The following is a 26,246-nucleotide window of genomic DNA, read 5'->3' as shown; positions in this document are numbered from 1 at the left end:
TACTGTATAACTTCTGCCCTTCATTTACCTTATTCATTTCTTGAAGACTTTTCCACTCATTTCAGTAAGGCCCCATGTGCAGTCTTTGAGATTCATCCCTTAGTAAATTGATAGCATTGATAATTCAATTGATCTGACATTTTGCTGGTCCCTGTAGCTGCTAACACCTCAAAAAATAAAATAAAGATCCACAGCCTGAGTGTGCCTGGAATGAGAACTAGATAGATATAGTTAACAACTGTATATCAATCCTTTCTTCTTTTATCTTTTTGTCTTGCGTACTCTTAAAGGAACAGTTCAGTGTAAAAATAAAAACTGGGTAAATAGATAGGCTGTGCAAAATAAAAAATGTTTCTAATATAGTTAGTTAGCCAAAAATGGAATCTATAAAGGCTAGTCTAACTGGATGTCTAACATCCAAACCCAACTTCCTACTTTGCAGCTCTCTCAGTCAGTGAGTTTAAGCAGGCCCACATGGGACATAACTGTTCAGTGAGTTTGCAATTGATCCTTAGAATGCAGCTCAGATTCTAAAGCAACCAGTTATGACCCATGTGGTACCCCCTCAAGTCAGTGATTGGTTACAGCCTGGTAACCAATCAGTGGAAACCAAGAGAGCTGCAAAGCCAGAAGTTGTGTACTGGCTATTATGTTACACATCCAGTCACTCCAGCCTTTATATCATTATATTTTTGGCTAACTAACTATATTTGTAATGGCAGGGTTTGTGCCAATGCCATACAAAAGCATATATACGGTACTACTAAAAAATGATTAAAAAATCAGAAAAGGTTGATAATCAAATATTAAATAAACCTAAGAGGTTTTACTCACAGTTCACCCCAGTCCCAGGGTGCAAGTCCAGAACAATATATCAAAAAAGAGATGTGAAACAATCAGTTAAAAATTTGAAATTTTTTTATTAGGACTTGATATACATTTTCAAGGGTAAACTACTCAAAGTGAGCCACGTAACATCAAAGTCGCTATTTAAGCCAGAAGGTTTCCTGATCTGTAAAAAGAAGATCCACTTGGTTTCGAAACAGAGTAACTTGGGCAGGGCATCTCCCCCTCGTTTTCCTTTAAGCACTCTATCAATACCGAAGAGAGATAATTTAGTAATATCCCGCCAATTACATTCTTGAAAATGCTTTGCTACTTGGGAATCTTGATGTCCCTTCTATATATCCAAGATATGCTCTCTAATACGATTTTTCAGTGGGCGGGACATTTGACCTACATATTGAATGTTGCAAACCTTACATTCTAGAAGGTAGACTACAAATGAGGTGTTACAGTTTATAAACCACTTAATGGTGTATTCACGTCCAGTGACATTGGACCTGAAAGATTTAGTTTTGGTGACTTGTGCACAAGTTAGCCATCTAAATACCCTTGGTGTTTAACCAGCTGGTATTGGTAATGGGTGCTTGGACGAAAACTAGGGGCAAGTTGGTTGCCTATTGTACGTGTACGACGAGTAACTGTTTTATAACCTATGTCAAGCACCTGATCAAGGGCTGGATCTGTTCTTAGTATACTTAAATTCCTTTCAAATAGTTTTTTTATACTACTGTATTGTGGACTAAACTCTGTGATAAAATAAACAGGGTTATTTATTCGACCTTGTTGTGTAGTGATGTTTACCAATGTGTTGTTTTCTGTCCTCAGGCACGTCCTATCTCGTTTTTCACTAGGATGAAAGTTAAGAGCTTTGTTAAAGGCATGGTCTAAATGAGTTTCTGAATATCCTCTGGCGCAAAATCTCTGTCGTAACGTTTCTGACTGGGATACAAATTCCTGTGTTTTAGTACATAATCTCCGCAATCTCATAAATTGCCCTATTGGTACTGCCCTAATCACATGTTTGGGATGGCAAGAAGTTGCCTGCAGAATAGAGTTTCCTGAATTCGGTTTTCTATATATATATATATATATATCTATATATAAATTTCCCTTATTTCCATAACACTCGTGCATCCATTGTGTTATGGAAATAAAGGAAATTTGAACACTTGAAAACCTGGTGTACTGGTCCATTTTGAAGGACATACATTACTTTGACCAAAGCAGCCACAGAGAAAAGTAAAGGAAAGAGTGCAGGTACTATACAGTGGTGTGAAAAACTATTTGCCCCCTTCCTGATTTCTTATTCTTTTGCATGTTTGTCACACAAAATGTTTCTTATCATCAAACACATTTAACTATTAGTCAAAGATAACACAAGTAAACACAAAATGCAGTTTTTAAATGAGGGTTTTTATTATTTAGGGAGAAAAGAAATCCAAACCTGTGTGAAAAAGTAATTGCCCCCTGAACCTAATAACTGGTTGGGCCACCCTTAGCAGCAATAACTGCAATCAAGCGTTTGCGATAACTTGCAACGAGTCTTTTACAGCGCTCTGGAGGAATTTTGGCCCACTCATCTTTGCAGAATTGTTGTAATTCAGCTTTATTGGAGGGTTTTCTAGCATGAACCGCCTTTTTAAGGTCATGCCACAACATCTCAATAGGATTTAGGTCAGGACTTTGACTAGGCCACTCCAAAGTCTTCATTTTGTTTTTCTTCAGCCATTCAGAGGTGGATTTGCTGGTGTATTTTGGGTCATTGTCCTGCTGCAGCACCCAAGATTGCTTCAGCTTGAGTTGACGAACAGATGGCCGGACATTCTCCTTCAGGGTTTTTTGGTAGACAGTAGAATTCATGGTTCCATCTATCACAGCAAGTCTTGCAGGTCCTGAAGCAGCAAAACAACCCCAGACCATCACACTACCACCACCATATTTTACTGTTGGTATGATGTTCTTTTTCTGAAATGCTGTGTTACTTTTACGCCAGATGTAACGGGACGCGCACCTTCCAAAAAGTTCAACTTTTGTCTCGTCGGTCCACAAGGTATTTTCCCAAAAGTCTTGGCAATCATTGAGATGTTTTTTAGCAAAATTGAGATGAGCCTTAATGTTCTTTTTGCTTAAAAGTGGTTTGCGCCTTGGAAATCTGCAATGCAGGCCGTTTTTGCCCAGTCTCTTTCTTATGGTGGAGTCGTGAACACTGACCTTAATTGAGGCAAGTGAGGCCTGCAGTTCTTTAGATGTTGTCCTGGGGTCTTTTGTGGCCTCTCGGATGAGTTGTCTCTGCGCTCTTGGGGTAATTTTGGTCGGCCGGCCACTCCTGGGAAGGTTCACCACTGTTCCATGTTTTTGCCATTTGTGGATAATGGCTCTCACTGTGGTTCGCTGGAGTCCCAAAGCTTTAGAAATGGCTTTATAACCTTTGAAATTGAACTCAGGTGTGATAAACCACAGTTAAGTTATTTTTTAACAAGGGGGGCAATCACTTTTTCACACAGGCCCATGTAGATTTGGAGTTTTTTTTCCTCCCTTAATAACGTAAACCTTCATTTAAAAACTGCATTTTGTGTTTACTTGTGTTATCTTTGACTAATAGTTAAATGTGTTTGATGATCAGAAACATTTTGTGTGACAAACATGCAAAAGAATAAGAAATCAGGAAGGGGGCAAATAGTTTTTCACACCAGTGTGTGTGTGTGTGTGTGTGTGTGTGTGTATATATATATATATATATATATATATATATATATATATATATATATATATATATATATATATATATATATATATATATATATATATATATATATATATATATAATGTCCATATAGGTGAACACACTCTTACCGGATTTGATGAAAGTGTTGGTCAAAAGATTAATACATCAGGACAAATGGAGTGCGGGTCCATTTGTCCTGATAGATAGATAGATAGATAGATAGATAGATAGATAGATAGATAGATAGATAGATATTAGATCAGGAAACCTGATCTAATTGAACTTTTATTGCTTATTTTTAATGTTTTCTATTTTCTTTATCTTCATTCATCCATTATTCTACATTTATTTTTTCACTTATTTTTTCATCTGTTTACATATTGTTAATTATTATCACTAATTATTATTTTTTCAATGATTGTGTTCGGATTTTTCTATTTTTCTTGTTTTTTTATTGTTTCTTACTACTGGAGGTCCTCATATCTCCTTTTTTAACTAACTATATTGGAAACATTTTTTATTTTGCACAGCCTATCTATTGATCCAGTTTTTATTTTTATACTGAACAATTTCCTTAAAACCCTGTAGTTTGATTATTTCATGTCTTGCATCAAAATCACAATTTTCCTCTTTCAGGATCAATATAGCATTTCAAACCAAGGATAACATAAATATGTAAAAGTGTCCATTGACAAGATGTTTACTATGGGTGAAGTTTTATTGATTCTTTAAATGTGCTATATTTTGGAAATGTCTTAGCCAAGGGTGGTATGATGTTTGCTGGAACATCATATGGGTTAATCGTAAAAAAAACGCGCTCTGAGGTCTCTTTGGCCTCTGGATAATGTACTGTATTTCAGATTAGTATACTATACTTTAATTTTTGAATTTTTTTTTAAACTTTACTGTTTACTGTTTTTGACTTCTAGGTTGATCCTGTATTTACAAAGGAAGTTGAGAATAAGCTTGAAGAGTAAGTATAACATTACATTTATTGATTGCTCCTACTCTTCAAGGTATCTGCACTACAACAGTAAGCAGGTAGTCTAAATCCATATGTGAACATTATTAATAACATATAGGGGTTAAAACAAAGAAACAAACAATGCTCAATGTAGAAGTTAACGGTTATGGGTGTGATACATTTGTAACTCTATACAAACTCACGTGCACACTCAGGCCCTTTCTGTACGGTCACGCTTGGTGCACAGCTCTTCAGGGAGACGGCCCTCCCAAAATATACTTGAAGAAAGTAAAGCAGGCTGGCACACAAAGCTATTCAAACCGGGGTGCAACCCCTGGTACGTTTATTGCGTCACAGCGTTTCGGGGGCGTGGCCCCTTCGTCAGGTTTGAATAGCTTTGTGTGCCAGCCTGCTTTACTTTCTTCAAGTATATTTTGTGATACATTTGTAACAGTGACAAACTATATGTGCTCCCACTATCTATTTGTTTAACTGATAAGGCTATAAGGAAAACTATACCCCTGAGCGTTGCAGATCTCTAAAGCATACAGGTATTGGACCTGGTATCCAGAATGCTTGGGACCTGGGGTTTTCTGGATAATGAATCTCTTTAATTTGGATATTCATACCTTAAATCTACTAAAAAATCATGTAAATATGAAATAAACCCAACAGGCTGGGTTTGCTTCCAATAAGGATTAATTATAACTTTGTTTGGATCAATTATAAGGTACTGTTTAATTATTACAGAAAAAATGGAAATATTTTTTACAAATTTGGATTTTTTGGATAAAATGGAGTATATGGGGAAAAGGCCTTTCTGTAATTTTGAGCTTCCTGGATAACAGGTATCTGAGTAACGGATCCCAAACTTCTGCTGCTGTTTATGCAGTCCAATAGGCTATATACTACTGTGTCATCCAGCAAATGCAATTTTGCAACTGAATGTATTCATGCATGAACTGGTATACGTGATATCGCTAGTATTTATCTTTTTCTGTAGTTTTTATCTTTAATAAGAAGCCATACTGTATATGTACAGTTATTTGGATACAATTGAGTCTATGGGAACAGGCCTTTCTGCAATTTGCAGCTTTTTGGATAATGGATTTCCAGATATGGATCCCATACCTAGCCCATTTAAAAAGCAGTACCTTCTAGAAGTATGTGAAATTGGATAATATGAGGCACTGTGCTCTCACAATGGCATGCATACATGCTTTGTTTTATCAGCCAATGGATGGCAGAGCTCTGTGTTCTACTTCTACACATTTCCCTCTCACATTTAGAACCTGCATTATTTCCTTTCAGGTGATCTGAGTGATAATTCAGAACATCACAAGAGGCAACCATTACTATTTTGTCAGTTTTCACATGCTATATTGCTTTTTTGTAGTTGTTTGCTCAAATGTATACTGTAATTTACACTTTCTAAGTTCAGTTCTGAAGAGCTGACCTTCCAACCATACCATCTATCTGAAATGAAATCAAGATATTCGAATCAGCAGGGTTATGTTTCATTTATTATTTGTACACGATTACCTGAGTTATCGCTAATGTGTGGCTTCCCTAAAGGTTAGCTACATACATATACTATGATAAATGGAGCATGAGTAATACAGGTATTGTATCCACCATCCAGAAAACCTGTTATGCAGAAAGTTCCATATTACAGGAAGGCCATATGCCATAGACTGCATTTTAAGCAAATAAATCTAATTTTTAAAAATGGTTTTGCTTTTCTCTATAATAATAAACAGTACTTTGTACTTGATAGTAACTAAGCTGCATGAATCCCAAATTATGGAAAGATCCGTTATCTGAAAAAGCCCAGGTCCCAAGCATTCCAGATAACAGTTCCCATACCTGTATTGTTATAATAATACAGTGTAAAATAGTACAGACTGCAGACTTTATGCAATCCTTTTATCATGTAACATATTAAAAATTATATTTATGCAGAGAGTACACGTGTAACATAAGATTCTCGTTACAAATCCATCTCTGCTTAAAATGTAAAATTACATTACCATATGTTAAACTTACAATTTAATTCATCCATTATAGATTTTTGCCTTTCTTTGAAATGACATAACCACGAAGAACCGTTGCCAATCTTAGCAATCTGTGGCTTAGTAAATTTATTTTTTATTTAAACCGTGCAGTACAGGTACCTATTATCCAGAATGCTCAGGACCTGGGGTTTTCTGGATAACGGATCTTTCTGGAATCTGGAATCTTCATACCTTGTCTACTAAAAATAAATTAAAACATTAAATAACCCCAATAAGCGGGTTCTGCTATCAATAAGAATTAATTATATCTTAGTTTGGATCAAGTACAAGGTACTTTTTTATTATTACAGAAAAGAAAGAAATCATTTATAAAAATTTGGATTATTTGGATAAAATGGAGTCTAAGGGAGATGGCTGTCCCATATTTTGGAGCTTTCTGGATAATGGGTTTCTGTATAATGGATCCAATACCTGTATCTGGTTCACAGTGCGCTCTGCAGCTAAAAAAAAGACTAATCACAATGACTTTTTATATAGGCCCCTAACTCACATATCTGTGTCTCATGTTTTAATATTTATCAGTCATGTCCCAGATAACCAGAAAACTGAATTTATTAGGAGGAATTAATTGGACTGATAAACTAAATGCTTGTGCCACTCGCATCATTCACTGACAATTACAGCAGTAATTTACTTTTGATTTCCCTGCTGGTCTATCTGTTGTATTGGTATTGTATCAAGTTTCTGCTGCTGTTTATGCAAACAGTCCAACAGGCTATATACTACTGTGTCATCAAGCAAATTAAATTTTGCAATTGAATCTATTCACGCATCAACTGGTATATGTGATATTGCTAGTATTTTAATATTTTCTATAGTTTTGCTATTTTTTTAGCTTTAGTAGGAAGCCATATATGTACACTTATCTGGAATCCCACTATCCAGGAAACTCCGAATTATGGGAAAGCTATCTCTCATAGAGTATATTTCTAATTTTTAAATATGATTTATTTTTTCTCTTATAATAAAACCGTACCTTGTACTTAATGGCAGCTAACCTCCATAAATCCATATTGGTGGCAAAACGATTCTAATGGGTTTATTCAATGTTTATAGGTTTTTAGTAGATTTTCATCCTTGATTCTCAATTAATTACGGGAAGTGATATGGAACAATTCTTTTGCATTTTTTTTTAGCCAAAGAAAGGCAACCTACTTCACTAGCAGAATTAACCTCAGATAATGCATTTCCACGTATTGGAATTGGCTGTTAATGTAAATAGACCTCTGTTTTCCAGAGAAGGTGTGCATGTGCTGTTCCATAATCTTCTCCAAGCTTGTTGCAGCAACTCAATAGATAAGAATAATATTAATTAGTACTAGTTTATTTTTTGCTGTCTACTTTTACAGTAAATATAAATTTACTTTACTTTTTTTGTAGAATTGATGGTGTACATCTGATTAAGGAAATCCCTCAATCAGACCTGCAAGCCGTTATAAAGAGAAGTTTTGCATTGGTGAACAGCTCTTTGTCTGAAGGGATGTCAGCAGCTATACTAGAGGTATGCAAGTATAGGCTTATTAGTCCTTCAGGGTTGGTCACATTTAAGGTAACTTTTATTATTTTATAGAACAGCCAATTCTAAGCAACTTTTTAATTGGTTTTCATTATTCTTAGATTATCACTCTCTATACATTATACTAAAAGTTATCTCAAAGTGCTATATATACGTTTGTGCTGGTCTGAATACAGTCTTTGATAGAGTATAGTGCTAAGGTGGTCCCTGAAGATAATACTTTTAAATACACAATGAATTGTTTTAGATTCCAAACTAGTTCATTCTGACACATTATGCACAGAGAAGTGTAGGTGTTGGAAAAAAAATGCTTATTTTTCATATAATAATTTGTTAAAATGTGTATATATAAAGCATAGAAAATTGTATAGTGATTTAGTTTAACAATTCAACTTTTTTTTTTTTTAAACAGGGTATAAACAAACAATGTACCACATAGTCTAACTTATTAGTGTCATAAGTGGGAAATGCACACATTAGTAAATAATCCACAGCCTATTAAATGATCCCAATCAATAGTAAGCAAGCAAAAAGAAATTGCACACTCAAGAAAATCTTTATTAAGTTGCTACCTCATATATAATGCCCAACATGTTTGAACCAGATAAGGTCTTCGTTGGGGCAAAATATAGAAAAAGTATAGACAAAGTGGTAGGTCATCATATATCAAAAACAGTTCCATTCTTTATCATGTATTTTTTTTGCCTATGCCAAGATTTATGTGCCAGTGAAACAAATAAAAGTGCTTAAAAGGGTTAAAATGATGAAAGGATCATTTCAGTTTCAGGTATAATGGTTAGATCAGATGCCAACTTGCTGTTGGTTTGGCTAATAATTTTGATGAATTACATGCACAAGAAGGCCACGACCTTATTATAATAAATAGATACCCACCATACTCACATTAGGATAAACCCTGTAAACAACTGAATATCTAAGTGTGCAGTGTCCAGTATCTTTACTATGTGAGCCTGTATGTCTGGTGCAAGAAAAGCAGAAAATAAATAACTTTTTAGATTTGAAATAAAATCTGATTTGGAACCACATTCTAATTTCTGTCCCATAGCAAATTGCAAACTCCATTGTTGTTTTATGGTTTTTTAAATGATTTTGTGTGTGTGTGGGTGGGGGGGGGATACACATCTTGCCATCGATTTTAGGATTCCATAAAAATGTAATTTTAATTTGAGCTTCTACTTTAAGATTGTATCCATTAAAACACAAGTTCTTTGAGCACAGAAATGGTTTTTGAAAAACCTACAGATTAGAACAAATATGCTTTAGGTGGCTGCTAGTTTACAAGTTTATTAGAAATGATGGTGACAGGCTCTGAACATCAGAGCATCTAATGGGAAGTTTTCCTCTTGTCTGTGACAGCTTCCTGCAGACATGTTATAATTTACTTCCAAAGAATTGTATATTTCCTAACCCTCCTGCTTGGAGAATCACTTTCACATTTAAAATAAAATCAAAATGCTTATATTACTGCTCTCTCTTGTGTTTCTCTGGTAAGATGGGTGATGATCAAGAATCATAATATTGTAGATCAGTACTGTACAATAATAATGAACTTCCAAAGAATATTAAAGGAATTGTTCAGTGTAAAAATAAAAACTTGGTAAATATAATAAGATAGTCTGTTCCTTTAAAAAAGGAACAAAGACAGACAACTTTAACTTTGTAGCTATCAGCCCAGATTGCAAGAATATTTAAACTGTTTCTGAAATATTTTCACTTATGCAGACCTACAGTATCTTATCCATAAATCTATATTTTATGTATTTGTTTTTGATTTTCTGCCACTGCTTATGGAAAATATTTTCCTTCTGGCAAACAAGGTGAATAGTACAACCCCGCACAAAGTTTAGCTGAAAAATGACTTGGTTCCACCAGTCACAGCTCAGACTGGGTGCTTTACATTCACTAGTATAGGAGTGATGAAGGCGGAGACACCCTAATGTTTTTGTTGTTTTTTTTAAAGAAATAATAGAGACCTTAAATATTTAAAACAGTTTTCTGAGTTTTCATAGAGCCATGTCATTATCTCTTTAAAAGCATTTCCTCCAGCCATCATGAACACAGAAAGAAATCGCCAGTGATCAGTCTAAAGGTGGCCATACATGTATGAGATCTGCTTGTTTGGTGACCTTACCAAAGAGTGAATCTCTCCCTGATATGCCCAACTTGAGGTCCCAACGATCAGACCACAACAATCGGGTCACAATGTTGAGTATATGGGCGGTTGGATTGAGGACAGCATCAACAATGCGGTCCTTGATCCGATGGGATTTTTAACCCTGCCCGATCGACAGCTGCCTGACTTTTGGCCAGATATCGCTCAGCAGAGCACCCGGAGGGCACCATACAATGCCCAATAAGCTGCTGACTTATTCTGTCAGCAGCTTATATCTGCTCTTGTATGGGGACCTTAACCCATGCTGTGGTCTTTAGCAAAGGAGGCACAGAGCCTAAAATCTGATATCCCAAACAGTGACTTTTATCTAGATCTAAAAGTGTAGTGAATTTATTTGTCAAAGGGAATAGCTAGAATTCAGTATCATCGGTGGCCCATCTCATTGAAGTGAACAAGAAGTACGAGAAATTACAAAGATCACACAACCTATGTGCCTTTGGCCTTACAACTACAACAAGCTGTATCTGTAAAACCATCATAGCTTGGTGGATTAAGAAAAATGGAATATAAAAAGGATAATATTATAGGTGTCACATTTCGGAGTGTCAAATTTTGTTGCTAAATTTGTTTTTACTTATGAACCCCAAAACGTCAAACAATATAATTGATTAGGGTAGTAGGCATGAAGGTAAATGAACAAAGAAGCTAAAGATTTAGAAAAACCAAATGGCTTTTATGTTTGCCCGATATACCACCTTTTTTAAACAATGCATTTACTTTTTTTTTTTTTTTTTTTAAAGCATCTTTTTTGTTTTTGTTTTTTGCACTCAACTGAAGGTAATTGTTCTTCCACTTTTCTACACTTTTCTACACTTTTCTACACTTTAGGCTGTCACAGGTACACACTGCAGGAAACTATTTAATTCATTTAAAATGCTACTTTTGCAATATAAAAATAGCCCAGTGATTTTCTACGGCTGTCGGTATTTCAAAATACAGAGAAATTTTGTTGGTTGCTGGTGTCCCAATTTCTTTTTTCTCTAACTGCATTTTTCAAAATTCTTTTCATTTACCCTTTGCTTCTGTTGAAACCAATACAGCAGTTACATACCCAAATACACACTTCACTGTGCTTCTTTTCAAACAACTCCTCTCCCAGCCTACCCTCCCTGTTTAGCCTTAGACCTGCAACCCATCTTTCCAGTTCAGTGTTACGCCAGAATCTAACCCTCACTCCAGCTGAATTGTGAAGCTTTCAGTTACCCTTGGCAGGTGAATCTCAATCCTCATAGGCGTAATGCTGGTTCCTTCTGTACTCCAACCTATATGCTTTAAGACCACTGGGAGCAACAATGGGTTGGAGAGTAACATGTTGCTTGTTTGCCACTTGTTGGAGATAGCTGTGCTCACAGCATGTACAGTATTTGTCAGTGATAATGGAGAGATTCCTGACATTCATTGGAATGCATCAGTGTAACTTCAATATATAGCTCAATATAAAATGTATGTATATGTATGTGTGTATGTATATATATATATATATATATATATATATATATATATATATATATATATATATATATATATAATGTATGCATTATTTAATCTATGGAGAAACCAAAAAATAAAGCTTGTAATGCTGTAGGACTTAAAATATATAAAACTGCCTTCGGCATGTCAAGGTGGGAGGCGATGGTAGATTTTCTAACTGTTAAATAATTGTTTTCTTTTATTTGGTTTTTATGGTGTATTCTCATTGGATTCCAGCATGATCTTGCCACGGGGAAAGTTAACACTCAGAAATAAACTATGAAGTCTTTTCCTGGGTGAGGAGGTCACTGTATATTGATTTTAAATCTGTTCCTTGTCCATAAAGTTAGGAATAAAAATGTTCTGTCTCCATCATTTTGAATAAATAAAGCATTGCCCTTATGCACTGTGCAAATTTTGGAAGTCTTGATCTTCACCTTATCCACATTGTAAAACTGGTTTTGTTATGTGACATTTTTACCTGTTTAATTCGCAAAGGATAATGAAAAAAAAAATCTAGTTGCCTGCTATCTAGTTTCTCTGGTAAGTTGCCTTTTACTTTAATGGGAAGCAGCTAATTAATTACAAAAATATATGCAAGTAATACCTTATTTGTTGAAATACACCGCTAAGTGTTTTTGGTTTTATTTCCCACTTTCTAATTAGGTAACAAAAGCTCCAGTGTAGAAGAGATACATAATTCAGAATCATTCTAAACCATTTTATCATTAATTTAGCATTGCTCTAAAGCATTATACACTGTTTAGCCTCATAACTATGTTTTTTTTCTTTATTGTGTAGGCGATGGATTTAGAAATCCCAGTACTAGCAAGGGATATACCTGGAAACAGTGCAATAATAAAACATGAAGATACCGGCCTACTCTTTTCTACCCCTCAGGTAACATTAAAATTAAATTCTCTGTTTTTGAGTGCTTCTCTTCTTGAAGAGCAGCTTTCTATCAATGAAAAGGGTAACACTTTTCTTATTTTAAATAGACCATTGGCTTTGAAGAAGTAATTATAATAGAATATATTTTGTTTTTCTTTTACATATGTACTGATTTACTAAAATTTTGAGTAAGGTATCCTAAAACATTCAAAGCAGTTTGAACACTGAAGATTTTGCATTCGGTGAGCTGCCTAACATGTAGATATAAATCCATATGCAGTTGTGTGTGTCAGTCAGAATGAGTTTGGCTGCTTTGACCAGTGGAACATCATTCTGTTCTATAAGGTGTACAATTTACTGAATCCTTAATCCCCAACTGTAATTTGCATCAAGTATTAAAGATTTGGACAAATCTTTTCTGTGCTGGAATGAAACGAATGGGAATTTTTCAATCAGTGGGATTTTAAATTGGGCCCCATAATATATGAATAGACTTACATGCTCTGAAAGATGACATTGATTGCATTTAGTACGAAACGCACCTTCTATTTTGTACTTATGGAAATTTAGCCACTGCATGTATAGGATGGGCAGAAGATGTATGGATTACAGAAAGCCAAATATTGATATTGTTGAGAGAGGTGAACAAGAATAAAAGGCAGTGTTAGAATGGGCTTTAGGGTGACTGGGGAAAAATCATGGGCCCGCTGACCCAGGCTCAATCTCCTTGGGTGCATTGGATTGTGTGCTCCTTTTTTAGGGGTAATTTAGAAAAAAAGGAGGCACTTTGCATTTTTGTTGCACTTTGCTTGTTGTGCTGGGCATTGTGCAAATAGCCACAGGCCTCTACACTGTTTGACTGCTTTAGGCCATTCTATATTCAAAAGGGATGGACAGGAGAAGACATATAGGGGTCTTCCCCCCCCCCCCCCATTTTGTGCATCATTTGCATGTGAGAATTAGGGAATGGAAGAAGGAGCCCATGTAGGGCCCTGCCTTAACAGGTTTTAGAAAATCCATGAGGCAGGTGGTTATGTTCTGCCTTCCAATACTCTTCTACAGCACTCTAATATACACATATATTAAGTTTCATGTGCAAACTCGTAGTAGTAGTAGTAGTAGTAGGACTACTATGAGTTTGCATATGAAACTTAATATATGTTTATATAAGTTACTTTTTGTTTATAAAGTATGGAAATATTTAGAATAACTCAGAATAAGAGAAGTCAATCACAAAGACTAGTTTATATTGGTGGAAAAACTCTCTTTGTTTTTTTGCAATGTGGTGTGAAGAAATAATGGCCCATATGGCAAGGTCAGAGGGAATGCTACGCTTCAGGAAAATCTTGCAACATGGTTTAATGAGAAGAGAATGTTTCTTTCAAACTGAGTTAGGTCTAAAAGGAGAAAGTTTATAAGCTATATTGATCTAATACACTTGCCAAAAGAAACATTTTAAAATCAAATAAAAAAGTTCCTCAAGGCATTTGAAGAAATGTGAGAGGAAGTTGTCTACATAAGTACCAGAAATATATTACAGATAAGAATCTTGAAATTTCCAGTGGGAGAATACAATTGTTATATTTTTTCCACTGACTGTTCTAAATGATCTGCTTTTATAACAAGCATTTCAGGGAACTGCTGGGAAAAATGTATATCCCCTTGCATAGAAAATGTTGCACAAAGGTGTTCATGTAGGTATGCAAATTCTTGGGAAATACACAAACAAAATAACATTGGCAGTCTCATCTAGTTCTTATCTAAATCTGTAACAATATATACTTTATGGCTATAAATACCAAAATAAAATTAAAAAAATATTTTTGTACAATAATATATATTTATATTATATTATATTTTATTATATTTATGTTATATTATTTTTTTTTAACTTAACAAAGCTACTCCCAATAGTACACTACCAAAGTACCACTTCAAAAATCGGCATCATTTAGATTACAAGGCCAAAAAATTCTTTAACAGTATGTTTACCAAGGAAACCATATATTTGTTGAAAGTACACATTGTGATTAATCTAAGGTGGGTAAATATGTTGTTCTACTCCAAACTGTTAACTGTAAAGCTACAGAAGCTTTCTATTTTTATATGAAATCTAAAATCATCTCAAAGCTTGCATTTTACACCATCAAATGCCTCATATATCCTAATATGCCAATTTAAGTAATTTTAGGCTCCAAAATGAAAATGGTGCACACAAAATGTTTCCATCAAAAACCAAGGAATCGCAAAGAATCACTGATCAAAATTGAAGTGTAAATAGTTTTGCTATTCCAGTTAAGCTTTATTTAACAAATCAACAGCTATTCGGAAAAACAAAATTGCTAAAAATGCGATAAAATAAAAAATGTATCGCACAGTCCGACCAGCGATCAGAATAATAACTTAGGGTTTTTGTAACATTTATTGTGACACCCTATTTTTTATGGGTGTGAAATTAGAGCCCACCAAAGAAAAACTCACCTACCGTCTATTCACTCCTATTACAGTTTTAGAAGCATATTTAGCATATGGTGAACTTTCACCAATTGATCAATACATTTCTAAAAATCCCATACAAATGAATAAAAAATGAGAGAGTTTTCCTGCTTCAAGCGCTAATTTCACACTAATATATCTGCCCCTTAGTATTATGTGATGCTGTTACCTATAGAGTTTATTTTGTTCAGTAGTATAGTATATCATCTCTCTCTTATGGAGGTATTTAGGCCACCAACATTAAATAAAAGTTAACATATGTACAGTTGGGAGAGCAGCTGCACAGTGTTGTGGGTGTGTGATATAAAGGGCATTTTTTCTTCTTGTAGTTAGGTGGTCACATTTATTTGTCTTTTAACTTTGTTTGAACATACACCTTTTTATTTATTGAGCCTGCTGCTATAGGTGGTAAATAGGGCCTTATTCAAATCTATCTATGTAATTCCCTAGTCAATATTTAGGCACTGAACAAAATTAGATTCCTAGTAAATATGTCTGACAGAGCCTGTGTGATCAAATAAAGCAAGCATTCTCCTGCACAGGCCCCATACTGGCAGTACCACAGGAAATTATTTTTTTTTATCTATTCAAATCACATGATATAATCATAGTAATAACAATTGTGAGCACAAGTAGTATGCTCACAGGCACAAGTAGAGAAAATAGTGACTGCAAAACAAATATATGCACAGACTGTGATATCCAAAGGGTTAATGCCCGTGATTTACAAGACCTTAGGCTATATGTGATCTATGGCAACAAAGATTTACTTTTGGACTCTGCATATGCTTAAGTATGTTTAAAGTAAGCATGCATTTCAGCAATAGGAATTTAGTATGATTGTTACAGAAAATAACAGATTCAAGTGCTGCTCCAGCACCCTCATCTGGCTGAAGACTGAAATATAAGTACTGAAGGATTTTAGCATTCAGCATATTTGGCGTTTAACTGTTTAATTCTATACAAATGGCAAAATATTTCTGCAGCCAATTAAAGGGACAATGTCTAAGCTTTCCTCCAATAGTGCTTTGACTCCCAACATAATGTAGTATATAAATACACAGTGAATGCAAAGCCAACATATATCCGTGTTTTAGCTCCCATCATACTCTAAAATGAAATTATAAAGCACAGCACAGAGATTCCGCATAGAATGGCACTGTGACCAGCTGCAATCCCACAATCAAGCAGCATTTTAACTTAACACCCAACACAAAATTACAGTTTGAATGCAACGCTGGCACTTCAATAACATAAAATAACACTGTGACCCACAGTTTTAAAAATGCACAGTGACTCTTAAAAGGATATTGTGGCCATCTTCAAACATCACAGAACTCCACTGTGACAAAGGCTAGAACAACACAGTGATTCCAATAGCAGACTAACACTATGACCCCCTTTAACCCTAGTTTAGAACAGTTCTGCAAAATAGTAGGTGTAATCAAACCTGCTGATTAGATACAAGTGCTAACTGAGACAGAAGATAAAGTGGTCCTGCTCATTGTAGATTACAATCTAAAAGGAGAAAGGGTGGTTTAAAGGAATTGTTCAGACTATAAATAAAAACTGGGTAAATAGATATGTGAATAGGCTATGTGAAATAAAAAATGTTTCTAATATAGTTTGTTAGCCAAATATGTAATGTATAAAGGCTGCAGTAACTGGATGTCTAACATAATAGCCAGAACACTACTTCTTGATTTGCAACTTTCTTGGTTTCCACTGATTGGTCACCAGTAAGTAACCAATCAGTGACTCAGGAGAGGGCCACATGGGTCATAACTGTTGCTTTTGAATCTGAGCTGAATGCTGAGGATAAATTGCAAACTCACTGAACAGTTATGTCCCATATGGCCTCCGTTAAAGTCGCTGACTGACTCAGAGTTAGAGAGCTGGAAAGCGAGAAGTCATTTTCTGGCTATTATGTCAGACATTTGCTCACCCCAGCCTTTATAGATTAAATTTTTGTCTAACCATATTAGAAAGATTTTGCAGAGCCTATCTATTTAATCCGTTTTTGTTTTTACACTGAACTGTTCCTTGAAGAGACGTGTAATGAGCAGGGAGTTGGAGTATATTCCAAAATTTTCAGACCATTGCAGCCTCTCATTGTGTTGTTCTTAGAACAGCAATGGGCTTCGCCATGTAACAGAATGAGACTCTAAAAACTCAGATATCTGACTCTTGCAAAATATGTAAACCTATTAAGTTTGTAATATGATAAAATATAAATGGTAAAACATTCTAGAATGTACTCTTAAGCTAAGGGCACACTCTGTGGGATATGATCCTCTTCTCTCTACCTGTGTTTTGTACACAGCTGGAAAAAGCATATTAACTCCCATCTGCTCCTTTGTCTAGCTCCACTGACAGACATAGAGTCAGCCTGTGGGCAACTACACTGAAGGGTTTTTGAGCCAAAAATTTAGCTGCACACAGACAATAAATTGTATTATCCGCATATGGTCTTGTGTTAGCCTTAGTTCTTCTGCCTCGAGATTGGTATATTTATGTCTCATATAAAGTCAAACCAAGAGTGAAACTTTCCAAATACAGGTGAATTTAAACTTCCAGCGCCCCAATGTAATCTTCATCTGTGGTGTAGGGTGTCCTGTGGAATCATTCAGTTGCAGAGCACTCTAAAAGGGTGTGTTTTATCAACTGTCTTGAAGTTCTCACCTGCATATGTATCTTACAGTAAATCTTACAGTAAATCTACATACATTAGGGATATTTACAATGCTAGGTGAAGAAATGTTTTTTTACACTTTGTCAGTTGAGCCTACTTTCATGTGTTCTGCTGCTATGGGGTCCTGCACCTGACACCACCTTTAACCATATAAGTAAAAGGCTACATTATTATGCCATTACTTTGCATGTGCAAAAAAATGTTTGTGCCTTGGGTATGTGGATAAAAAGCAGGGTAAACTGCAGCATTTTTTTGCACTTTTCTCCTTGCACTCCTATAGTAAATTAGCTATATTAAGATTATAATCATCATATATAATATATATATTTAATCAAATATATTTTGTTATGAATACTGTGTGCTGCTCATGTGTGTTGGTGGAGGAAAGTCCGTCTTACTATGCCAGATCACCCAAATATCTTCTTTTCAATGGCAGTGATTTTTTCAAATCTGGATTCCTATAGATTCTCACAGTGGTTACATAGTTCAGTGTAGCTTAGCATATAACCACATTGACCTTCCTAGTAACTCATTTGTTTACAGTTAAAACTGTATTTTATCTCTCCTATTACTTGAGTATACAAGTTTATGGGATGTGTGACATGAGTTATAGTGCCCTAAAAGAATAGCTGATGACTACAAATTGCAAGAGTAATGCTCTGGATCAGGATTATAAATCGTGATTGCGGGAATTTATTTAAGAGGACAGAGGAGATACTTTTCTATATCTCAATTATTTTTTCAGATTAGTGTGCTTTTATAAGCCTCTGTCATACTTTTCCTAACATTAGCTGTGTATTAGATGTATATTAGCTGTAGATCAGACTGGGGTAACTGGTGGTCCTTTAAGTTGCTGATCATCAACATACAAATAGCTGGTAGTTATGATTCAGCAATATAGGTTGTCCCATCTAAAGTACAGTATGTATAAAGATGGCTGATAATTTATTCATTGGTGTAACTGTAGAGCAGGGGTCCCCAACCTTTTTAACCCCTGAGCCACATTCAAATGTAAAAAGAGTTGGGGAGCAAAACAAGCATGAAAAAGTCCCCTGGGGTGCCAAATAAGTGCTGTAATTGGCTATTTGGTAGCCCCTATGTGGACTGACAGCCTACAAGAGGCTCTCCCTGGCACTATACTTAGTTTTTATGCAATTAAAATTAGCTTTCAAGCTTAACATAAAATAAATAAGCACCTGCTTTGAGGACACTGAGAGCAACATTCAAGGGGTTGGAGAGCAACATGTTGCTCACGAGCTACTGGTTGGGGATCACTGCTGTAGAGGATGCACTATGGGTATAGGATGGAACAGGGGCTTTATTCTAAACATTCAGATTTCAATAAAACAATGTTTAATTAGTACAAGCATGCAGTTGTCTTTCCACCATAATCCAAAACTCAATCCCCCATTCCATATGCCAAACTGCTTTTCTATGCTGCATAAGAGTAGTTGGCAATTTATAATAAGCCATAGCTATATGGTACAAAGATACTCACCTGGAACATTCGGATATTTGAATTTTCATTTTGGGTAATCTGTCCAAAAATACATTTTTGTTTTATATCTCTAGTGAAAGATTGAAAATCTTATTTAACATGAATATGCAGACATCCATCTACGCTTTTTAGCTTTACATAGGGGTCATGCATGTTTCATACATCCTGACAAAGCAAGTTCATTAAGGTTATTGTGATTATATGAGGCTGAAGATAAAAAGTTTAGATCCTTCAATAGACTGCATATGTTGACCCAAAGGGACGCAAACAAAACCCCCTATCCTTGAGCTTTGGTTTATCATTGTGTAAATATTCCATTGTGTGAATGTTAAATGCATCCATTAAGTGGAATTATTTTATAGCTGCTTTTAACATAGAGTGCAGAATGTCCCTGTGTAAAATGTAGCCTGTTTACTGTAAAAGCTGAATAGATGCATTTTGACGTACATGCTAATAAAGCTACAAAAATCAGGCCTTTTGTATTGTACAAAATACACAGTTGATTTATTAATGTGGCAAGGCAAGCTAAAGTGCTCCGCAATTCCCTTGAGATAATTTCTGGAGTAAATGCTTAATCTGAAAAAAGAAATAGATCCTGATCCATGTGCGATTCTAAATTGATACAAATGGTGTAGTTTTAATCTGAGTTTAATCTGCCACAAATTTTAGCTTCGGACTGGGAGGGTGTAGACGGGGAATTAACATTTACTTCAACTGAGGAGGGAACATGGCACATTAAGTAGGGGTTGGGGAAAAGTCCTATTAAAATAAGCACTAATGTAGTCAATGGTATTACAAGGCAATTTGTCTTTTTTGTAGTTTTGGAATTGTTGTACTTTTGGTTCTGATGTTTAAGCTGAGAATGGGAGATGGCATATTAACTGGGGTTTCAGGAGAGAAGCTGCATCAAAAGGATAGTTCATCTTAACATTATCTTTAAGTATAATGTAGACCGTGGTATTATAAGATAATTTAAAATCGGTGCTCATTTTATGTGGTTTCAGATTTAACCATTCTCCACTTTGAAAATGTTATTTGATTGCTAGGGCCCAGTATCCCCAGTAACCAAAGAGTAGTTTGGAAGTCTAAATGGAAGCTTCTCTGTAGAAATGTAACCTCACAAGGAATCAGATATTGGTTTCTTAAGTGGCCCTGCAGTCTCAAAATTTGAAGAATTCAATGGTAAACAATGCAAAAACATTTTAAAGAAATGCAGACTAATTGAAAGGTTTCCAATATCAGAGGCGGGCCTGTCTGGCCGGGTGCCCTAGGTAGCCCAGCCAGCTAGCTCGCCCCCCCATCTCCGTCTCATGCGTGGCAGCAGGGTTCACAAGCGAATGCGTGGCATCAGCGCTCGCTTGCGCAGTAACGACTTTCATGCACGCATACAGGAAAGGGGCATTCTCTGGCACAAGTCTAGTGCCAGGTCTGGTCTACAAGTAGGCTGAACAGGTACTTGCCCAGAGCCCCCCAATCGTTGCGCCCTAGGCAGCTGCTTTTTCTGCATACCCCTAATTCCGGCTCTATCCATTATATCCAGCTAGTCCTGTATTGTGAGAAGAGTCTAGATTTTGTGATGGTATTTACAAGGGCCAGACATAGAGCAGCTGCTAGGCCCAGATTTGTGGGCAGGCCACAAAGGCCCAGTCGTAGGGGATGAAAAATCTCCACTGGGAAATGGGTGGAAATTTTGAAAGCCATGTGACTCTTATCACCCACCCAGTCCCAATGGAAGTGATCATGCTAGAGCAGAGGAAGCAGCAGGGAAAGCTCTAAACAGTGGCTAGATGAGAGTGGATGGAAGCAGCCGACCCTGGTAGCTTCACTTTCTCTGTTTGCCCTGTTTAGCTCAAGAAATAAAAACCATGGATTTTTCATGATAAAAAAATAATATATAAGTAATAGACAAACATATGTTGAGCACAAGCCTTACCCATTGCATGTTGAAGAGGAAGTATACTGCCCCTTGAAGGACCATTGACATACCAGTCATTTTGATATCCTCGATCAAAATGTGACTACTCTCCTGTATTCCCAGAGAATGATAAACAGGTAGCCTTGTTTTGATCTGCAATACAAGTAGCTCATGACCTATTACTGATAGGGGATAGAAGCAACTGTCTGTCTTGTGATTGATGGCATGTGTCCAGTAGCTGCTCAGTTGAATGTATTTCAGGTTTGTGAATATATATTTTGTAAAAAAATATCTGCATAGGTCTTTCTTCAGTGGTCCATATTTAGCTGCATATTCTTCATTAGTAGGATGCCATGCTTTTACATAAAATATCAAGTGACTCCTACTAAGTTTTACTTGGCAAAAAGAGTCCAATTACCTTTTAGGTATCGTATAATAGGGGCAAGCTCTTAGTCATGAGAGTGTTCAGAGTGCAACACAAGGCTACAAGGTTAGGGGTTTCTGCAAGCTTAAGGACAGTGTGCAGCTTCAGATGGTCAGTTACTAACCCCCAGAAATGCAGCCAGATATTTTCATATATTTCCGTATCCCACTCTGACCTTTCAGCAGTAAGTTTCATATGCAGCAGCCTACCATATTTTCTATGCAGCCGTTATTAGCGTTCTTAATTCTATAGACATTGCCGCTTAATGTATTCAAGATGCCTCATTAGCAGCAAGCACAAAGCCAATTGAGTACAGATGAAACAATGTACAGCGCCAGCTGTCCTTCAGTCACAGATCCAGTCAAGTTTAGAATTTAATCATCTAGTCAGTGCCTTGCTACTACTGGGGACGTGTGATATTTAGCTGTTTTCTTTCTCATTAGCCACCTTCTTAGTGAATTTAGCTGGTAATATCTTCAGAAATCTGCCCTTGGTTATGGCATTCATTACTGGTTGTCATAGCTATTAAACAATAGCATCCTTCTTTTCCCACTGCATCTTATTTAAGTTCATATAAAGACTGTACATTCTGTTCTGACAAATCTTAACATGACATACCATTTACCTGCGCTTGGAATTCTTCAGTGGCACCACATGACCGTTTCCATTTCACCATTTCTAACCTAATTTCAAGGGAGAATACAGACGAATGCTGGGACATTTAATTATGCCAGGACCTTATGTGTAGCTTTTTTGGATGAGTTTTGGGGCCCTTGTAAGGCTAGGGTGGATCCCAGTCGGAGCCCCCTTTTTGCTGCTTAAAACAAATGATGTACATTACTTAAATGTATAAATTGGCACAGGGGCATAACTAGAAGCTATTTGGTCACACAGCAAAATTATTTTAGGGCCACACCTAAACTTTCAGAATAACACATTTGTCATAAACATCTTGAAACTGCTTATCAGTTGGTGTCCCACTCAGACCCTTATACCACTCTGGCTCCCCAACAGTTGCAGAATATGTTTCCTCTGTAGTTACACCCCTGAACTGACAAACATTACTTATTTAATAGCCAGTACTAACTGATTAATTGAACCTTTTCTACCTACTGTTGCATTCACCCCAAACACCATGGAGGTACTTTCTTGCAGTGAGAGGCAAGAACCTATGTAACACTTTTGCATTCTTGGCTAGGTTTAAAGAAAATGGTTAAATTGCAACCAAAACCACTTCTCACTACTAATATTTCTAGATTTCTCGGCTGTTTTTGACACTGTTGATCACGCTCTTTAACAGTACCTCCATACTTTTGGTCTTTGTGACATTGCCCGGTTCTATTTTTCCTCTTATGCCTCATATAGCTCTTTCTTTATCATCTTTTCCCCTAGCCTTCTTAAGGCATTACTATGCCCCTTATTATTTTCTTTTTTTAAAGATGCACTAAATCTTCTTATTTTATGATTTGGCTGAATCCCAAATCCTTTATAAATATTCACTGAATCACAAGAGTAAATAGATTTTATTTGGTTTCAATTCTGGCTGAATCTGGAACTGTATCCTAGATTCGGTACATCCCTATTCTGTATATACTCCCTCACTTGGTAAACTAATCAGCCCATATGGTTCCAATTCCTCATGTATGCTGACCATACTCAAATGTATCTACAAAGAATGTCAATGTCATCTCCAGTCCATCCTCTGAACAAGGAAGACTATTTATTGAAAATCCTTCTGTATGAAAGCTCGCATACCTGTACTCAATCTAATAAATCAGCCATATAATAATGTGAAAACTGAACAGACGTATGTTCATCCCTGTCAAATAAATATAAAGGCTCTAGAATTTGACTATTTTTTTTTAATGGATATGTTTTTCTGTGTTTCAGGAGTTTGTCCAGCTGTCTAAAAGACTAATGAATGAGCCAGATTTGAACAGGAGAATTGTTTCTAATGCAAAAAGATATGTCAACACCAACCATTCATGGGAACTCGAAAGGGAGACCTATCAAACACTTATACTAAACCTGCAAGTGAATGGAAATATGTGAACGACTATACCTACCATCACAATGACCTATTATCTGCCAGACTTTCTAAGGCCTTTGTGTAGCGGATCTTTCATTTGGTGATGCTTAAACAAATCAACAAAATTATTAGTGTGTCCTAAACATTTAGCATCTAGTGACCTTCCACAGATATTGCTTCATTGTAGTGTTTTATAACAGTCCTGCGTTTTAAGTTAGGGCTAAAATATTTCACTTTTTAATGGGTCTGGCAGTATTTGTGCTAAACTTTTTAAAAACCTCACAAATTTTCCACTATTTTTATGAATCAATTACTTTACGGTCATTCGTTTTGTTGTGACTTTTTTTTTTAACTGTTGGTGCAACTATGCTCAAGTAAATTATTTTAAATGTATATATGTCTTTAGCTATAAATAAAATATATATGTTGTTGTGGGAATTTCACTCAAGTGGTAGCCATGACAATAAGTATTTATAGTAGAATGCATTGACATACAGGTATTTTTTAACAGAAATCCATGTTTTATTCACAACGGAGTTTTCAACTCTGTGTAATAGAAGTAAAGTTCTTGTCCAATGGTCAGAACAGCCTGTTCAACAGGGTAGCATAGGTTCCTGCACTTTACATCAAAGTATTAGTCCCACTTAGGCGGCTAGTCTATATCTCAGTCTCCAACAGACTTAACACAACAGAATTTCCCCTCTTTGCCTCAGAGATCCATTACCTCACATCTGTCTCTCCGTCACACACAGACTTCCTACTTCCTGTGGCAGAGCTCCCTTCCCCAGGGGAAGACTTTTTGCTCACAGCATCTGTTATTCTGCTCATATTTTGGGTCTCATAGAGCCTTCTGGGAGATATGTACCTTACCTCTACTGTTTTCTCAAGTGGCACAACATATATATATATAATGATATTATTAACAATTATAAAACAACAGGAAAGTTGGTGCACATGCAGTGCAGTCCAATAAAGGACAACTAAGCCAGTAAAAGGTATGGAAAGTCTCGGTTATGAAAAAAGACTGGCCAAGCTGTGGTTATTGAAGCTGAAGAAGAAGTGTTTGCGGGGTGCTATGATACATATATATTCGGGATGCACCGAATCCGCTTTTTTGGATTCAGCCGAACCCCTGAATCCTTCGCGAAAGATTTGGGCGAATACCGAATCCTAATTTGCATATGAAAATTAGGAGTGGGAAGGTGAAAATATTTTTTACTTCCTTGTTTTGTGACAAAAAGTCACGTGATTCAGAGGCACAAAGTAGGGAGGGGCAGCAGGCGCAGCACTATTCTTACTGCCTGTCCTAAGGTGGCAGTAAGGACAGGGCACTTGATCTGGCGCTTGCTGCAGAGAGTAGCAGATTGCTGGACACAAGTGCTACTTAGATGAGCACTAAGAGATGGATGGAGAAACAAAGATAGTGAGTGGGACCTTGGTAGAAAAGCAAGGTGCGGTGATGGAGATAAGCTCAAAGAGACAGAGAAGATGTAGGAGATAATACGAAATAAAAGAATGGGAAAGTGGAGAATGAGAATACCATATTGACAAAGAAAACAGGGTGAAAGATTGGCCAATAAGGGTAGAAAAGGAATAATTTGCAGATGGGGAGAAGTGGAAATATTTCCTATGGCAGGTGTTAAGGAAAGAACATATTTTTACATTGCAGTTTGGTAAAATATAATAAATGTTAAGTTAGTCAGTTTATATGATGGATCTCAAGAAGTACAAATTGCATAATATGCATATTAAGTAACACTCCAAGGGGTATATTTATAATTATTTATTTATGAAGTTAGAGATCATCACAGTCCGCTAGAGTTAAATACCGCCTCTCTTCATTCATTTCTATGGGATTTTTAAAGGCATATTTATCAGAGGGTGAAAGTGAAACTTCACTATTTGATAAATACGCCTTTAAAAATCCCATAGAAATGATTGGAGAGAGAGACAGTATTTCAATCTAGCTGATAAATATACCCCGAAGTATTGGCTAATGGGTTTTTATTAGGGAATCTGTCATGATTTGATAAATGAATTTGATGAAACCTACCGCTAGATGATACAAATATGTAGTAGAAACATAAACATCTCTTCCTATTTGGTAGGACACAAGGGGGCAAATTCACTAAGATGCGAAGTTGCGCCAGGCGTAGTTTCGCCAGGGCTCTGCAAATTCACTAAAATCCGAAGTTGCGCACAGGGGTAGCGTAAGGTTGTGGAGTTGCGCTAGCGTTGATTCGCTATATAAAGCGAAGTTACGCTAGCGAAGGCTAATTTGCATACTGCGCGAAATTCAAATTTCAATGGAGGAACACGTATCTGCACTACAAATGCCTAGAAAACCTTCAAATCTGCCAATAAAATTTTTATTTTGCCCTACACATGTGCCCACTGTCTAGGTAAGTTGCCATGAGTCAGGAAATGTAGGGGGGAGGAAGGGGAGCCCCAAAAAATTTTCGATCTTTTTCAGCCTATCAGCCATCATGTAGAAAACACGCCAGCGTTTTT

At 36.2% G+C, this 26,246-nt stretch overlaps 1 protein-coding gene across 3 annotated transcripts in view; it reads left to right on the top strand.

The window, feature by feature from the left end:
* Positions 1-24,173, top strand: part of glt1d1.L (glycosyltransferase 1 domain containing 1 L homeolog) — a 71,987-nt gene extending 47,814 nt beyond the window's left edge. For 2 of the 3 annotated variants that reach the window (XM_018245480.2, XM_018245483.2), the window contains 4 exons: positions 4,501-4,544; positions 7,991-8,111; positions 12,592-12,690; positions 23,597-24,082. In XM_018245480.2, the coding sequence (XP_018100969.1) occupies positions 4,501-4,544; positions 7,991-8,111; positions 12,592-12,690; positions 23,597-23,758 (426 nt within the window). In that variant the 3' untranslated portion in view covers positions 23,759-24,082. 3 annotated transcript variants of the gene reach the window in all.
* Positions 24,174-26,246: the final 2,073 nt, after the last annotated feature.

The sequence above is a fragment of the Xenopus laevis genome, chromosome 1L (assembly GCF_017654675.1).
Source record: "Xenopus laevis strain J_2021 chromosome 1L, Xenopus_laevis_v10.1, whole genome shotgun sequence".
Lineage (NCBI taxonomy): Eukaryota > Metazoa > Chordata > Amphibia > Anura > Pipidae > Xenopus > Xenopus laevis.
Note: the sequence above shows the minus strand (reverse complement) of the source record. Positions and strands in the feature narration are given on the sequence as shown.